This window comes from Cyprinus carpio, chromosome B20 (assembly GCF_018340385.1).
Source record: "Cyprinus carpio isolate SPL01 chromosome B20, ASM1834038v1, whole genome shotgun sequence".
Taxonomy (NCBI): Eukaryota; Metazoa; Chordata; class Actinopteri; order Cypriniformes; family Cyprinidae; genus Cyprinus; species Cyprinus carpio.
In genome coordinates, this window is record NC_056616.1 from 18092178 (window position 1) to 18110366 (window position 18189).

Here is an 18189-nt window from a genome sequence, read left to right on the forward strand (position 1 = left end):
GAGTGAGAGTGAGTGAATGTGGGTGTGTATCGTTGTGTGTCTGTGTGTGTGGGGTCACGTAATCTCCTGTTACTTTTTCACTTATACCTGGTCATCATCTCAGGTTCTCCCTTATTGTGGATGTCCCGTTTAGTCTGAGAAGTGTCTCTTTGTCTGTGTGTTCTGCTTGGATATGGACTAGCAATGAAAATGGACGTATAGTACACTAGTGAGGAATACCTGATTTTTTACCCTGAGTGGCTCGGCATACATTTCTCTATTGGTTAGTTTTTGCTGGTTGTCAGTGCGTGGTGAGTATCCTGTATATGTGAGTGAGTTTGTTCTGTTGTGCAGTTCAAAGACTGCTTAATCTGTGAGTATCAAGTTTTGTTGATAAGAAAAAAATTCAAAGCTTAATTTAGCTTGTTGTATAAAAATGTGTGTGTGTGTGCCTGACGCATATGGTGCGATTTCTATACTCTGATCTCATATTAAAACTACTTTGTTTGATATAACTTAATGTTTGACTGTGTATGTATTTTAATAAGGGGCTTGGACTTATTAAAGTTTAAAAAGTAAGCTCTGAAGACTTTCTCTTCAGTGTCACTCTGATATGACGGCAGTGATTCAAAGAAAAAAGATTTTAGAGGGTATGCTTCCATCTTAAGACTGAGATGCAAAAAAAGACTACATTACAGAATAATGTTCTGCATTTGCATAATCAGTCCTGGCTTGACAGTTGATGTCCTATTATTTGGTGATTTACGTAATACAGCCAAAAAATGGAGGAGTCAGTGTGATCTTGATAGATTTTCACTCATGCTCAAAGGAAATAAAGATACAAAACGATCTGGAATTATTTCATTTTGTCCTGAGAAAGTATCTATATCCACAGATCACAGCTAATTGGAGAATTGTGCTCATCTTGTTGAATAATTAAGGACCGTTATTTGTCCAGCCAGCCTGTGACATCATCGGGCCTTTGTTAGTGAACTGATATCTAATCACCATAATATCAGTGCAGAGTTATTGGACACCACTGGGGCTATTGTGAGTGGGGTCTCGCTGTTGAAACGAATGTCTCGTCTGAGTGATAAATATCACAGAAATTTTCCATAATGGGAAAACCTGTTGTGCTCCAGTAGTGATGATTTGATTGCTCTCCAGCAGAGAATAAATACATAAAAATAAAGATAAAACTTGACCTGTAGATCAAACATTAGTATATGGAAACCATTTTGATACTTGAACACCTACTGTATCTACTACCTATGTGTAAGCCTTATGTATTAATAATTTATTTTATTGAATTGTGGAATGCATTCAGATGGTTCACAGCTTTTTATACAATATCTATGTAACAGTCATATTTCTGAGTTTAAATCTTGTATAAATTATTCAGTATCTGGGAGGCCCAGAGGTAGAGGTGATTTTAAAATGAATCACAGTGCAAATATTGTCACCCTCCCCCCATCTAAATGTTTGTTTTATATTATAGGACAGGAAAAGGAGTGTTTTCAGCCATGAAACTGGGAAAGACACGAATCTCTAAAGATGACCACAAAAAAGGAGGTAAATATTACTGATTATTAGAGAGCTGGTTTTACAAGAAAGGCAAAAGTACTTATTTATCGGTTGAGAGAGGAAAACCAACTGAATTGGTTTTAGCTTACGGAGTACTTGTGTCTGCATTTTGGGTCAATAAAGTGCTGAAAGCACAATAATAAGTTTATTGTACTTTTATTACCTTAATCTTAATTGTAAATCTATAGTTCTCTACTGGTTTTGCTTCAGGAGATTTTACATTGGACATCAATAGGAAAGACTAAAGCATCATAAAATTCTAATGCAGTATCAACTGTGCTCGTTGGCAGATGACGCTGCCATTTTGGATGCAGAAGATCTGGATCGAAAGACCATGCGTCTGGGCGGTGGGCTCGACCCTGATACCATCTCACTGGCCTCTGTTACTGCAGTAACCACTAATGTCTCCAACAAAAGGTCACATATCTGATGTGCACTTGGTGTATTTTAAAAGCAGTACACTTTCTCTTTTTTGAAGTTTACATCCTTTGAAAAGGTCACAGGGAAGAAAACAGTCAGTATTTCTTTTTCTGAGTGCTTGTTTTTTTTTTCTTTTTGAGGAGAAAGAACAGATTATTGAGTTTCAAGTATGCATGTCAGTATTTTTATTTTTTATTTTATTTGAGCTTAGCCACAGCATAGACCTGCTTTAACATTGTAATTAATTTGATTAAAATCTCTAATCAATTTAAGTCCTAGTTTAAATGTGTTTTAGAAAGTTTGATCTTCGCGTTTTGTTTTTCAGATCAAAGCCTGACATTAAGATGGAGCCCAGTTCAGGGCGTCTTGTGGACTATCAGGTATGAAGGCAGACGAAAGAACACAGAGAGGAAGGGGGGCTCAATAACATTCCCACATTACAAAAGACAATAACTCTAGGCCTTGAATTGCCCACCAGACATGTTTAACCATGTGGCATTTATCCTTGAGTAGTATATTCTGCTCAAAGCCCTGAATATACAGAGCTGTCCCAAATAAACAACATCGGCCTTGAGCTTCAGTGTTTCAGAGAAGCCTTTGATGTTTACTCACTAATTGTCCTCTGCATGGCTGTTGTATTGAGCAATTGAATTGCAAATTCGTTTCAGTACTGGCACTGTATAATTCCATTAATTGCAGGAAATCCATATATCCCGTGTGTGGTGTGTAAGTGTTTTTAGGTCTTGTTACATTTTTACCTTATCTCTAACAGTTCATATTTTGCCGGAGGTTGGAAACTCTCTGCTTTCTGTCTTTCTCTTACATTAACGTTTGGGACCCGCTTGCAGAATAAATCACTGCAGCAATAAGCAGTATTATTGTCTGCATTCTTATAAAATCCAGCTTCTGTTGTTTTGCAGAGAGTAGTTTATTTGCTTAAATGTGTGTTCATAAAAATGTAGCTTTGGAGTGTAATAAAGACAGCACCAATGTAAGGAAAATAACAGAGAGAGTGCAATTTGGTAGTTCATTCTGTATAAATCTGAATTGGATGGCTATGCTGATTTAAGAGCTAAAACTAAAAATACAAATATTATGATTTTCCTTCTCTTGACTAAGTGTGGCTTTGTTGTTTGTCCATATGCAGCCACAGATGTTTACTTTATGAATCTGTGATCCAACAGAATACTGTAGCTCATTTGTCATTTGATTCCCTAAAGCAAACTTGACTAATTAGCCCTCTACAGTAATAAAAACATAACAGATAACACACCCACATTAATACATCCTCATCGGTCTTAATCAGCATGTAAGATACACACCAGCTCAGGGTTTTATATACGTTTTTTTTTGTTTTTTTTTCAAATATATTATTTTTAATTAATTATATTTGTAATATCCCATTTAAAATGTCTTTCAGATCAGCGTAACAGTAATCGAGGCCCGTCAGTTGGTTGGTTTGAACATGGATCCTGTGGTTTGTGTTGAAATTGGCGAGGAGAAGAAGTATACATCAATGAAGGAGTCCACAAACTGCCCCTACTACAATGAGGTTATATTCACATTGCTGAAAAATCTGAGCAAATCTGTCATTTCAGACATTTTGATGGCCTGTTTACCTGTTTACAGATTATAACTGCAAGAATCATCTTATTTTACTTGGAAAGACAAATGATTTTGCACTTTCGCATGATAGTTGCTGTAACAACACCTACAGTAAATTATGCCTAAATCCACCCACATTGTTTGAAATGATGAATGACTTCATTTTATAAACTTCATATCCAGATTATTTCAATATTTTCCTCTGTCTTCCAACAGTACTTTGTCTTTGACTTCCATGTGCCTCCAGATGTCATGTTTGACAAGATCCTGAAGATATCAGTCAGTAGATTAAGCCTTCGTTCACACTTTCAGCATATGATTACACATACAGTATTATAACAAACCTCTATGAAAACCCACTGAAAACAGCAGATGGAAAATGATTAAGTTGTACTTCTGCTTTTCTCTCATGCTAAAATGAAGGTAATACATTCTAAAAACCTTCTACGAAGCGGTACTCTGGTGGGCACCTTCAAACTAGATGTGGGAACTGTTTACTCACAACCTGGTCAGTGACCAAGGAATAATGAGTGGTAGTGATATACCATTTAGAAGGAAAAAGTCTTTTAATTGGTGCATGCATCTTACAGAGCATCAGTTCCACCACAAATGGGCAATGCTGTCGGACCCTGATGACATCACAGCTGGCTGTAAAGGTTACGTTAAGTGTGACATTGCAGTCGTAGGAAAAGGAGACAACATCAAGACTCCCCACAAGGCCAATGAAACAGATGAGAATGACATAGAGGGGTCAGAAACTGATATCTTCATGCATTCAAATTCATGTATTTATTTATTTAGTTATGTATTTATTTATATATTGGAGTGCACTTTAGAGTCCCAGATGTTCATGAGCTAAAGTTCATACTGTATTCTACACCTTCTGAAGCTTTATTTATTCATTCATTAATTTATTTGTGTGTCATGTTGGTCTGTTCTCTATGATATATTGCAGGAATCTTCTCTTGCCGGAGGGTGTTCCATCAGAGAGACAATGGGCTCGGTTTTATGTTAAGATTTATAGAGCTGAGGGACTACCAAAAATGAACACCAGCATCATGGCCAATGTGAAAAAAGCTTTTATCGGGGAGAACAGAGATCTTGTGGACCCTTATGTCCTGGTGCAATTTGCAGGGCAGAAGGTAAGAAACACCTGAAGACACTCAATATTTATATCAATTCAATTTAAATTTTTATATTAGATAGTGACAGAACATTACTTATTCTGTACATGTTATACATTTTTTACAAATGCAGGGTAAAACATCAGTTCAGAAGAGCAGCTACGAGCCCATCTGGAATGAGCAAGTAATCTTCACCGAGATGTTCCCACCTTTGTGTAGGCGACTGAAAGTTCAGATCCGTGATTCAGACAAGGTGAATGATGTTGCCATAGGAACCCATTTCATCGATCTACGAAAGATCGCAAATGATCTGGAGTAAACACAAAGGTACAGGGGTAATCTAATCCCAGTGTAACACGAACAGTTTTAAAATGAATGTACAGGTTGGTTGAAATGGAGGCCCCTTTAAATAAACAGACACCCTGAAAAGAGCATGAATCATAAATTATTTTACACTTAACTGTCACACAATGACATTACACACAGGTTATTTGGAAGCCATCTGATTCATTCTAATTCATCTGCAGGCCTGCAATCTTCATATTTAACACTATTTAAAAAACTCTACAGATTCCATTTTGGCCTGGTCATTTGTAACCTTCTTGCAACATATGTGAAGACAAATTGATTACAGCTCAGTCCAGATTCTACGAAACATCAGCTGCCCTCTGGGAAATTACAAGGCCAAGCTCTGTGTCCTCAGACAAAAAGTCACTGCAGATGTGGGAGTCCAGCTGTCTGTGGTTTTGTGTGGCCTTTGGGAGCAAATATTGATTGTCAGATGCATTTTACTGAAGCACAAGATTTGTTTTAACACTAGATGTAGAGGCAAGCATGTGATGCTGATAATCCCAACTGCCTTTAATGCCATGACTAACCTGCCGGTTTAAAAGCCTGTGCATTGATCCAAGCTACATGAAGAATAAAGACATAAAAGTGTAAGCCAAAGATATTTCAACGGTGTGATCATTGATATAAGACAGAAGAGCTGGAGACTAGCACAGAAAATTAGATGTTTTCTTAGTGTTTAGAAGAGGAGGAGGTGAATAAACTCCTTAAAGGGATAGTTCACCAAAAATAGAAGAAAAAAAAATCCAAGAGGTTCTTTACTCATTACGAATCAAATTACTTTCTTTCTTTTGTGGAACAAAATATTATATTTTCTGTGATATTATAATAAATGGGTAAATAGAGCTTTTACTCTTCAAAAAGTAAAAGTGAAAACTGCATTAAAGCATCATAAAATTCCAACTTTAAAAATACATATAATGAATATGAATGAGGACTGAGACTGTGAAGCTCCATAATCACAACAAAAGCACCACTGAAGTGTCACAAAATGGTTATTAGTCATTATTCACCTGACAATCTTCCCATCCAGTGCAATGCTAGAGAACCAGACCATAAGTCCATTTCTTGAACAAATCATCCAGATCAGTTTTTGGAAGTGGATCAACTGATTGTTTGAAAAGATTGACTGAAAAGTACAATTAGTTAATGAATTGAGCATCACTACTTGCATAAAATATCTGTGGAGGTGTTTCTTACATAAAGCTTTTGTTCAGCTTTATAAGACTTTCCCCTGGTTTCACAAACAAGGCTTATATAGTCCCAGACTAAAATGCATGATGGAGAGATTTTAAATGAAAGAAACTTGCACTGACATATCTTAAAATATGTCCGTGCCTTTGTTTTGTCTCCAGATGCACACCAGTAATGTTTTGTTTTAATTGAACTATGACTTAATCCTGGTTTAGTCTAGCCCTGTCTGTGAAACCAGGACTTAGAATATAGTGCAAAAGTCATATGGGCACTTTTAGTTACACTTTATTGATATAGTGACACTATATTTTTCTATATTTTTCTTTTTTCTTTTTTTTTTTGTCATTTTGGATCTTCACAGTCTCAGTCCTTATTTACATTTATCCTATCAGTGATTTTTTTTCTTCTATTTTGTTAATGAAGGAAAGTCGTACAGGTCCGGAATGAGTTGAGTAAATGGTGAATTTCCATTTTAATTAAAATTGCTACAAAAATGTACCATTCAATTTTCAATTGACTATGGATCATTAATTAATTACCAAGCTTGTCTTTATAAAACAAATTATGATAAAGTATTTGGTATGAAAATTAGTGGCCTAAAAACTACTAAAGTGACATTGTTATAATAAAAATGAAGATTTCCTCTCTTCCATAAAAGATTTATTATGAACATTTTTGAACACAGTTGCATAGTTGTAGTTATAAAACTGTAGAAATGAAAAGTAAATTTTTATAAGAATTCATGTCTCATTTTCTGCTGAGGACAGCAGTGAGAGTTTTATCTGATCACAGATCATAGCTTCAGCTGAGAAGAAACCCCTGCTGGGTTACAATGCAGCACTGAGCTGCCATAATCTCAAGTCAATTATTAATTCAGACTGAGCTCACACACTTGCGATCACTATTGGGAAAATCCTATTCATGTCTAAGAGGAAAGAAGCAAGAGATCCCAATGCGGTGAAATAAAAGGTCACAAAAAAAAACATACTGTGTTCATTTCTCACTCTACTATGTCTGTCCCATTCAGCAGAGTCACTTTTTATGTTATAAATAAAATCAATGACAGCTATTTGGATGTAATTCTGACCTTAAAAGCTCTTTTTTTCTATCAGAGTGCCACAGGGAAGATGGAGGAATTTTTCCTTTTTGGATCGTTCTTGGAGGCCACAATGATAGACAGAAAAATTGGAGATAAAGCCATCAGCTTTGAAGTCACTATCGGTGAGCTGAAGTCAAACACCTGTGGGGTCTCTTTTCAAAACATTCCCTTTTCAGTATGCTTCAGTAAATTCAAACCATCAAAAATAACAAAATTTACAGCACCACATGTACACAATTTTCCACTTAGGTAACTATGGTAACCAGATTGATGGAGTGAGCAAGTCTGCATCAGCAAAGAAGAAGAAAGAGGGTGGAGGGGAGAGCGAAGAAGAGGAGACTGAGCTCATCCATAACTCCAGCGATGAAGAGGCAGAGGATGATGGAGATCTGACATCTGTGCCGTCCACCCCTCCTATGAAACCAGTTATTACTGACAGGTCAGAGGTCTGAGAAAGTAAAATGATCATCAAATGATGAGTCATCAAATTGTCTAAAAATGGTTTTGATAAAACACTTAACACTGTTAGTATAACAGAAGTGTTCTCTGACTGAAAATCACTCTCATAGGCAACTTTATTATATGCAGTTTGTCAAAATCACACTTTAAAAAAAAAGATTACAGCTACTGTTCAACTCTACATCTAGGAACTGAACTATCCATTTTGCTCTATTTACAGAAATTACTTCCACTTGCCTTACTTTGAAAAGAAACCCTGCATTTACATCAAGAGCTGGTGGCAAGACCAGAGGAGACGGCTCTACAACTCCAATATAATGGACAAGATTGCAGATAAACTGGTCAGGCTCCCCCTTAAATTGCTATCTGACTGTTAAACTGTCAATCTCCTCCTTCGAAGCAGTTCCTTTACGGTTATTTTTGTCAAATCGGACATGATTATACTGTTTAAGCGTGTGCATGTCTGTCTTTGTAAACAGGAGGAAGGTCTGAATGATGTTCAAGAAATCATAAAAACAGAGAAGGCATATCCAGAACGCAGACTTAGAGGAGTTTTAGAGGAGCTTAGCACAAGTTGCAGGTGAGGGAATGTTAAAGATCATCTAAACAATCAAAGTTAAAGTATGTACAGCACAAAATCACAATCAGCATTTTTTTTTTTCTCTATTCTCCACAATTTAAGCCGATTTGTTACACTGGCAAACAAAGATCAGAATCTGTCCGGAAGAACCAAGCTGGACAAAGAGAGGCTCAAGTCCTGCATGAGAGAGTTGGTACGCCTACACACCCTGTATGGTCTCAGCTTGGACATTAAGAACTGCTGATGGGTTATTAAAGTAATTTGCGTGGTTATATTGTTCATAGGAGAGTATGGCTCAGCAGGCGAAGACTATCCGCTCACAGGTGAAGAGAAACACCGTTCGAGACAAACTCAAACTAGTGTTCAATTTCCTTCACAGGCTTCGTTTCCTGGCAGATGAGGTAAAAGAAATCACACCCCCTTGCTACTCCATTCACACTGAGCAACTCAGACTCAACGTTTTCTTGTTTGTTTTCCTGTAACCCCAGCACAGCATCCCTGATGTGTTCATATGGATGATAAGCAACAACAAACGCATAGCGTACGCCCGCATTCCCTCCAAAGACATCCTCTACTCAATTGTTGACGAAGAGATGGGAAAGGACTGTGGGAAAGTTAAAGCTGTTTTTCTCAGGGTAGTTCCCCATTTTCATGTCTTTCTTCATCTGAATAAACATGTTAGTTAGAAGGAATTAAATTAGGTTGGATATTATTGATGTAAACATTCTGCATTGGTGCTTGTGTTCATTATAGCTGCCTGGAAAGAAAGGCTTTGGGCCTGCTGGCTGGACAGTTCAGGCTAAACTGGAGATGTATTTGTGGCTGGGCTTGAACAAACAGAGGAAGGACTTCTTGAGCGGCCTCCCTAGCGGCTTTGAAGAAAACAAGGCTACGAAGGGAATAGGCATACAAGCTGTTCCTCCCATCAGCCTGGTTTATAACAGTAAGATTATTAAATGCTTTAAATATGATCTAAGGCTTTTTTTTTTTTTTTTTTGCTTTTGTCTGCATGTATGTTATAACATGTACAGTATGTGATAAGTGACCCTCAAATTGTTCTATAGTGAAGCAGGTGTTTCAGCTGAGGGCCCACATGTATCAGGCTCGCAGTCTGTTTGCTGCTGACAGTAGTGGCCTGTCTGACCCTTTTGCAAGGGTTTTCTTCTCCACCCACAGCCAGGTGACAGAGGTGAGTGTGAACTGGAGTCTCTGGTTATGAGTGTGCATTTCAGAGTCTGTAAAAGTACAGGATTTTTCAGTTTGGCTGTCTTTGCTGTCTGTGAACAAATATAGTGGGTGCTGTTTTTGTATGTAGGTGATTCTAAAGTTTGGGGCATTTTACTTAAAGGAATAGTTCAACCAAAAATTCAAATTGGATGGAAACGTACTCACTCTCAGGCCATCCAAGTTGTAGATTAGTTTCTTTCTTCATCGGAACAGATTTTAAGAAATTTAGCATTACATCATTTGCTAACCAATGGATCCTCTGGAATAAATGTGTGCTGTTAGAATGAGAGTTCAAAGAGCTGATTAAAAACATCACAATAATCCACAAGAAAATATAAACAGTTACTAAAAAATTTGAAGTGATGCTAATTACAATTACTGCAATTGTTTTCTATTATTGTTTTTATTTATACATTGTACACACGAATGCAAATTAATTAAAAATGTTGATGTTCTTAATTAAACATGTTTAAGAGCAATTTACCTGAAAAACAGAGGACTTGGGAGCATTTCAGCACTCTTTATATAGACACAATAAAGTATAAAGCTGTTATAAAATCTGACCTTTAAAACAAGAATTATTGTTTTTTATTTTTGGTGAAAGGACAGAAAGTTTCTCGTAATTGATGAATCATCCATGAACATTTTTGTATGTATATTTCAGGTCCTCAGTGAGACTCTTTGTCCTACATGGGATCAGTTGCTTGTGTTTGATAATGTTGAACTCTACGGTGAGGCTGGGGAACTCCGTGATGATCCACCAATCATTGTCATTGAACTGTATGACCAAGACACTGTGGTAAGTTTGAATTGCAAAACCCAAGTCTTCTAAATATAGAAAATTAAATGTCATTGTTTGCTAGTTCAGCGCACAGTTCTGTTGACATTATTCTCTCCATGTATGAGTCATATGAAGACCGTGTGAAAATGTACCCTTTTGTCCTGACTTGATGTTTCTTCCTGTTTAAAATCATCTGGTCCTGGCCTTTTGTTGGACGACATTTTGGCTAAGTAGAGTGTGAACACTTATTTCAACACTGCTGTCAATCTGTCTTTGTATAGCTGAATACAACAAGGCATGCAAGAAGTGGGATTGCTTAGGTCCCAAAAACAAGATCAGATCATTTCCTTTTCTTACATGGTGATAAAAACACCTGTTTCCTGTGGCGATAAACTGCCTCTTGCATTCCCTTGGTTGTGACAGTTCAGAGGGTTTACAATGGGATGTTTCTTTGTAGTTGTAGTCTCTACAGTAGTTTGTAGTAATCATTGCTGTGGTTTATTTCATTGACAGCTGACGGCCAAAGTCAGACATAGCATTAATGATCCTTTTTAAATATTTAGAGAGTGATTGAGCACAGATGAAGAAACCAAACTCAAGTAGAATTTGACTTTTGTGAATGCAGTCTTTTATGTTTAACATTTAATAAAAATATTCATAATTGACATCCAAAACTTGATTTTCAGATTTGAAAGCCCCAGCAATACAGTAGCCATGATATGCAAGTGGTTTCACAGGGAATGTGGCCACACTGACCCCTGGTGTTCAGAGGCAGTACTGCAACTGGTGTTTTTCTTTTTTTGTGTGTGTGTGGCATCCAGGGGAAAGCTGAGTTCATTGGGCGAACATTTGCAAAGCCACTAACTAAGATGGTTGATGAACACTACGGGCCCCCACGTTTTCCCCCCCAGCTGGAGTACTATCAGATCTACAGAGGAAACTGTGCTGCAGGAGATCTGTTGGCTGCTTTTGAGCTACTGCAGGTACAGGCGGTACACAGTGGCTGTGATCAACTTGTATACACTTCAGTCTTGTGTGGACTCTCAGTCAATGCTTGGCCTATCTGCTCATAAATGTTGCTTCAATAGCACAGATGCAGATCCCTCTTTCTCTTTTCCTTTCACTTGTATTTGATTCTTGATTTTTCATGTGACTTCTCATTTCATTTTTCCATAATCGTATGTCCCATCTTTCTGCTGTACTCTTCCATGACAACTTTAACAGATTCCTTATGATGATGAGGAGATCAGGAGGGCCCTTATTGCTGTCCATGACTTTGCTGTACCTCAGATCAAGGTGCAATAAACAGAATAACAGTTCCCCCTCTTTAATTCTGCTTTGTTTTCCATTCTTGTGTAAGTGACTCCATCCTCTTTGCAATTGCTGTGCTTTTGCTTTTTTCCTGGTTTACAAGACATGGTAGAGGTTTGAAATTAAAATGAGTATTTAATCAGTATTATTAGTCAGTAATTAATTCAGTCTTTCATCAGTTAATGACATTTTCATTCAAAACTATCTGTTTATCCACAGATTGGTCCAGCAGGGCGGGCAGCTCTTCCTCCAATTGATGGGCCGACTGATTCTGACCGTGGACCCATTCTTCCTGTTCCATTGGGCATACGACCAGTTCTCAGCAGATATCGTATAGAGGTGAAAGCACCACCACAGAGAGGCGCAACCACAATTCTGTTTTTCTATAATTGTAGCTCATGTTATTTTTTGCGTCAGTATTGTTGAGCTCATGGTCTTTATTTCTCTCCAGGTCCTGTTCTGGGGTCTGAGGGACCTTAAAAGAATCAATCTGGCTCAGGTGGACAGGCCTCGTGTGGACATAGAGTGTGCAGGGAAAGGAGTTCAGTCCGCCCTCATTCAGAACTACAAGAAGAATCCTAACTTCAGCACGTTAGTGAAGTGGTTTGAAGTGGTGAGTGAAATTATGTATGCAGCAAAAATTCTCCACTTCATTTCTGATTTAAAAGTTAACTTGAGTAATCTTGTGCTGCAGGATCTGCCAGAAAATGAACTACTTCATCCACCACTCAATATTCGGGTGGTGGACTGCAGGGCATTCGGACGCTACACCTTGGTGGGGTCTCACGCCGTGACCAGCCTTCGCAAGTTCATCTACAGCCCCCCAGACAAGACTGCTAACAACTGGGCTCACACTGGTACTTGTAATATATGACTATACTTACTGTTAAATAGCATAACATACAATATAATAAACCTCTCCTTATGATCTCCTAATCAATATTTGTACATAAATATATTTGTTGCATTTCAATGATAGTTAAATCCCATCAAAGACCACAAATAATTTTACAATTGTTTAACATCCCATTTGCATGTGTTTCTACATACATTACACAAATCGGGCAAGTTTCACTCATTATTGCAAAAACTTTTATGCTTTATGCCACAATGTGTGAGTAACAGCCTATTTTCATCTGGGTCAGTAACCAGATTTGTAAGATGATGATATTGTACAACAGTCTGTTTGTTTGTTTTACTATATATTGCACAACCCTATTTACACTGTACATCAAGCAATTCAATTATAATTGCTTACACTACTTTTTAAAGGTTTGGAGTCAGTAAGTTTTTAAAAGAAATTTATTCAGAAAGGGCACATTTAATTGATAAAAGTGACAATAGTTACATTTATATTGTTACAAAAGATTTCTATTTCAAATGCATTTTAAAATATATTAAAATAGAAATATTTCACAATATTATTGTTTCTTCTGTGTCTTTGATCAAACTAATTTAAATAAATTGTGAGAGACTATCCAAAACATAAAAAAAAACTTACCAACCCCAGCCTATTTAAACGGTAGTGTATATAAGAATATTTGCATTATATTGCTTTTATTTTAAATTCTTGGTACATACTACATCTTTTTTCCAGCTTTTCTGACTTTTCATTCCTTTTCTCTATTCCTTCTTCCTCTGATCTTTTCATGGTCTTATCCTTTCTGTCCTGGTGCTGGTCTTGGGTCATTGATTGCTAAATCATATGACCCTGCCCACACCAGCTAGACTGGCCAATGGCTACATGGCTCTCACGAATGGGACATCTCATTCCCGCCCCCACTCCCGTCCCATTTCTCATCCCTCAGGTGATATTGTGGTCAATATGGACCCTGAACCCAACGTTAAGAAGGTGGACACAGTTGTCAAGATTGATGCTGTGAGTAGATATGCCTTGCTGTGAGAACACGCTGTTATGGTTTAGAATACTGCTCTGCTTGGAGTGTTTTTGTTCCAACCGTGGTTCTGTGTGTTTTAGTGTTTTAAGGTTAGTGCACCAACAGTCATATGATGTGTATGCTAGTACGCTATTGTAGAATCTGCTGTGGATGTTGTTTGTATTTGATGTATGTTTGTGTGACCCTGTCCTTGTAGACCACCGATGCTGTTGTTAAAGTTGACTTGGTAAGTCTTGGTTTGGTTCAGACAGATGTAAATGTTTGATTTTATTCATATTCATTTGGATTAACATTTCAAATGTAACCACTTTACATTTCATATAAAATCCTTTGTACTAACAGAATGAGGATGAGAAGGAGAAAGAGAAAAAGAAAAAGAAGAAAAAGAAAGGAGAAGAAGTGGATGAGGAGGAGCCGGATGAGAGCATGTTGGACTGGTGGTCCAAATACTTTGCCTCCATAGAGACTATGATGGAGGTGGGAGGGACTTTAATACGTTTGATATATAGTGTCATATTGTAATATTTTACTGCAAAATACTTAATGTGAATGCAGAATCTCAGAGCCCAGGAGGCCGCTCTGGCAGAGGCAGAGGAAAGAGAAGATTTGGAGATAGCAGCAGAGAGTGCAGGTAACAACGGAATTTAACATGGTCTTGGTGTCATGTTTCTGAATAGAACTAACGTTCTGGTTAGGAATGTGTTCAGATGAGCACTGTCACCCCAAATCCATTTCTATTGTAGTCATGACATGAACCCATTAGTATTTTTTTTCATGCCATTGAACATTGGACACAAACATTTAGAAACTGTGAATAATCTCCAATTTGGGAACTGATTTTCCCACATATTCTATTAATTAAATTGAATTTTAATGTATTTGTTCCTTCATACTTTAAGAGGATCCATCTAGTTAATTTATAAGTAATTCATATGTATTTTGAGTCTTTAAAATAACTCTCATGGCTTGAAGCATCATCCTTCAGTACAATCTTCCATTCAGACTGGCATTGTAGGTGTTTTGTTCACACGTTTCTCATTTCCTCATTTCCATCCATATCTACCCATTCACCCCTAACCTCAGAGATCAAAGCTGATGACTTTCCTATGAAAGGCACCAAACCCAAGGAGAAGAGCAAAGACAAGAAGAGCTCCAAGGACAAAAAGAAGAACCATGATGGCACAGAAAAACGACCTCCAAAACCAAAAGTTGATGAACTCATGGTCAGTGATTCTTTTTACAATTTTTAGCCCACAGTGGTTGTGTTTTTTTATTTTTGCTGTATTTTAAACATTCATTTAAAAGTTACTGTTCAAAAGTTTGGAGTCACAGAGTTCAAAAATTCAAAGACTTCCTGACCCCAAAATTTTGAACAGACATTAGCTAAACTGTGAACTGTAGCAGTTTATCCTTATGTTAGTATAAATATAAACACCTTTATCTCAGGTGTACAATAAAGAGCTGGAGAGTGAGTTTGGTAACTTTGAGGACTGGCTCCACACCTTCAACCTGTTTAGAGGAAAGGCTGGAGATGATATCGACCACAATGTGGTTGATGATGACAGGATTGTGGGCAGATTCAAGGTAAGAATATATAAAGTATCAATCAGGCTTCAGAGATGATGTTAAACATCTTATTTTGATTTGAATCTGTCTCCTTATGAACCAGGGCTCCCTCTGTATGTATAAACTTCCACTCTCTGAGGAGATCACCAGGGAGGCAGGATTTGACCCAAACATGGGCATGTTCCAAAGTATTCCTCATAATGACCCTATCAATGTTCTCATAAGGATTTATATCATTAGAGTGAGTGAATTCAGCTTTGAATTGTAAGTGTTATTCAGACGGCACTGTCTCAAAAGTAACATGACTCTCTTCTCAGGCCACAGACCTGCATCCCGCGGATATAAATGGTAAAGCAGATCCTTATATAGTCATTCGATTGGGAAAGTCAGAGATTCGGGACAAGGAGAACTACATATCCAAGCAGCTTAATCCTGTCTTTGGAAAGTGCGTAGGCTATACTATTGTAAACCAACCAAAACAATAAATTGGTTAAAGTTCAAACAAGAAAATAATTTCTTGAAACCGCACTCTCCTCTCTTTCCTGTCCTTAAGGTCATTCAACATAGAGGCAACATTCCCAATGGAGTCCATGCTGACGGTTGCAGTATATGACTGGGATTTGGTTGGAACTGATGACCTGATCGGTGAGAATAAGATTGATTTGGAGAACCGATACTACAGCAAACACAGGGCCACATGTGGCATTGCATCCAACTACTCTGTGTGAGTACTTCCTTTCTTGTACTTTCTATAGGTTATCAACACACTGAGCATGAACCTCTCAAATCTTTATAGAACAACATGTTAAAGTTTTTTATTTATGGGGATGTCAATCAATACATTAATTTTACATGATGTAACAATTCATAAAATGTATCACAATTAAATTCATATATCAACATTTATAAATGTGATGATAATAATAGAGCAGCCATATCCAGCATAATCCATTCAGTTGTGTTTCTTGATCTGTCCAAGGCAGACATGAAGTCTTTATAATTAATGTTTTAAACTGACATTTTTTTTTTTCACTGTGAAACCATCCAGCCATGGTTACAATGTATGGCGTGACCCGCAGAAGCCAACTCAGATCCTTGCTAAGTTGTGCAAAGAAGCTAAATTGGATGGACCCCACTATGGACCTGGTGGGAAGGTCAAAGTTGCAAACCGCATCTTTCTTGGGCCAACAGAAATTGAGGATGAGAGTGGTAAGACATTCACAGAGCCTATACAGAGTTTATGTTTTCTCTGATCATATATGAAAAGACATCAATTTCGTTTGGCTTACAGGTCTGAAGAAGCAGACAGAAGAACACTTGGCTCTTACGGTTCTTAGGCATTGGGAGGAGATCCCACGTGTTGGTTGTAAACTCATCCCTGAGCATGTGGAGACCAGACCGCTCCTCAACCCAGACAAGCCAGGCATAGAGCAGGTACTGTATGCAAGAGTCTGCAACAAAATACCAGTGTGATTACCAGGGACATACCCCAAGGTTCACCAAGTGACCTTGATGAATTGTCCATCATTGGTAACACAGTTCTCAGCAAGAATAAACAACTGCATCAATTTTAGCAGATGCAGTGAATATATGCGTGTTAAATGAGGGAACATTGTAAAATAAAAAATGAAATTTAACTATAAGCTCCTTGAATTTTTATAATCTCACAGGGAAGGATTGAAATGTGGGTGGACATGTTTCCTATGGATGTACCAGCACCAGGACCAGCCATTGACATTTCACCACGCAAACCAAAGAGGTAGATGATTCTGTTCAGTGTCTCGACTTTTGTTGCTTTTCCGTGATTTGCTGCAGTTAAGGTATTAATGTTTTATTTGTACATAATGTTGCCTTAATGTTTATATGATTTTCCTTAAAGTCTCTAGGTACATGGAACAAAATGTCATTTTTGATATGTGCATCAGTGAATGTAGCTCAAAAAATAGGAAGCTTTAATAATCAGTCATGCTGAGATCACATACTCACTCTTGGATCATTACACCCTTAAGCAAGGAACAGATTGCTTTGTTTTCTGGATTGCTTGTGCAATTAATATTCCTTGGATGACTTAAAAGCTTTGGATAAAGAACTGGCTGTGAATGGTGAACTGCCAAACTACAGAATGTCTTTTTATCTCAGTTAATTTTTATAATTGTTTACTATAATGATTTTAACTGCGTTTACAGTAACTACAGTGATGCTACTGTGATTCAGCTGAACAGATGACACCAAAAGTTGTAGATAAAACACATCCTCCTTGTTTTTCTTTGCTCTCATACTTACTCTGCCAGCTTCACGCCTCTCATCTGCCTTTATTTGTTCATGTTAATCATCTACTGTGAAGAATCTGGCAATATTTATTAAGGCCTGTACTGTGAAACTGTCCTACTTTAGTCTGAGATATGTATTCGCTGTAAAACGTCAAAATGTGCAGTTGCACCTTATTGACATAAATATAAGAAGCTATTCGCATATTCAATATCATTATACAATAGTGTGCGCTTACTAAATTCTAAAAAGGTAAAGTCATTTCGGGGAAAAGCAGACTTATGTTTCGATCAAAGATTAGAAAGACAAATTTGAATCAATTACAAGCACAGGAACCTGCATTAAGAAAGTAAAAAGGATCATGCTGACTGCAGTTTTTACCTAATCTGATCAAATTATTTTGGTCATATTAATAATAATATTTTTTCTTTTAAATCTAACAAGTTACTGTAGTTTAGATATTACCACATGACGCACATGGGTTAAAACACTTTTTACGGTTTGAGACGATGATCCCATTTTTTTCATCTCCCAGATATGAGCTCAGGGTGATAATATGGAATACTGACGAGGTAATTCTGGAAGACGATGATTACTTCACAGGGGAAAAGTCCAGTGACATTTTTGTGAGGGGGTAGGTATGGGCAGGTGTGTGAAAAGTGTGTGGTTTAATCGGTTACCTTTGTTTTGTTTGTTTCTGTTTTCTTTTGTTGTTCGTCTGTGTTGTTGCGTTTGGTGTTATTTTG

At 37.4% G+C, this 18189-nt stretch overlaps 1 protein-coding gene across 1 annotated transcript in view; it reads left to right on the plus strand.

The window, feature by feature from the left end:
* The window catches only part of LOC109112648 (otoferlin-like), a 55120-nt gene that overhangs the window by 30545 nt on the left and 6386 nt on the right, over positions 1-18189 (plus strand). Inside the window, exons 6-42 of the mRNA XM_042746531.1 lie at positions 1478-1551; positions 1854-1980; positions 2309-2363; positions 3404-3535; positions 3805-3867; positions 4012-4096; positions 4179-4338; positions 4544-4730; positions 4846-5027; positions 5347-5455; positions 7187-7475; positions 7603-7792; positions 8033-8153; positions 8292-8392; positions 8495-8585; positions 8677-8793; positions 8875-9027; positions 9146-9335; positions 9457-9581; positions 10284-10418; positions 11222-11383; positions 11931-12050; positions 12163-12324; positions 12406-12568; positions 13520-13590; positions 13806-13835; positions 13952-14086; positions 14165-14240; positions 14693-14832; positions 15056-15193; positions 15279-15416; positions 15493-15620; positions 15729-15899; positions 16224-16384; positions 16467-16609; positions 16846-16934; positions 17979-18077. Coding sequence (XP_042602465.1) covers positions 1478-1551; positions 1854-1980; positions 2309-2363; positions 3404-3535; positions 3805-3867; positions 4012-4096; positions 4179-4338; positions 4544-4730; positions 4846-5027; positions 5347-5455; positions 7187-7475; positions 7603-7792; positions 8033-8153; positions 8292-8392; positions 8495-8585; positions 8677-8793; positions 8875-9027; positions 9146-9335; positions 9457-9581; positions 10284-10418; positions 11222-11383; positions 11931-12050; positions 12163-12324; positions 12406-12568; positions 13520-13590; positions 13806-13835; positions 13952-14086; positions 14165-14240; positions 14693-14832; positions 15056-15193; positions 15279-15416; positions 15493-15620; positions 15729-15899; positions 16224-16384; positions 16467-16609; positions 16846-16934; positions 17979-18077 — 4812 coding nt within the window. The remainder of the gene's footprint in view (positions 1-1477; positions 1552-1853; positions 1981-2308; positions 2364-3403; positions 3536-3804; positions 3868-4011; positions 4097-4178; positions 4339-4543; positions 4731-4845; positions 5028-5346; positions 5456-7186; positions 7476-7602; positions 7793-8032; positions 8154-8291; positions 8393-8494; positions 8586-8676; positions 8794-8874; positions 9028-9145; positions 9336-9456; positions 9582-10283; positions 10419-11221; positions 11384-11930; positions 12051-12162; positions 12325-12405; positions 12569-13519; positions 13591-13805; positions 13836-13951; positions 14087-14164; positions 14241-14692; positions 14833-15055; positions 15194-15278; positions 15417-15492; positions 15621-15728; positions 15900-16223; positions 16385-16466; positions 16610-16845; positions 16935-17978; positions 18078-18189) is intronic.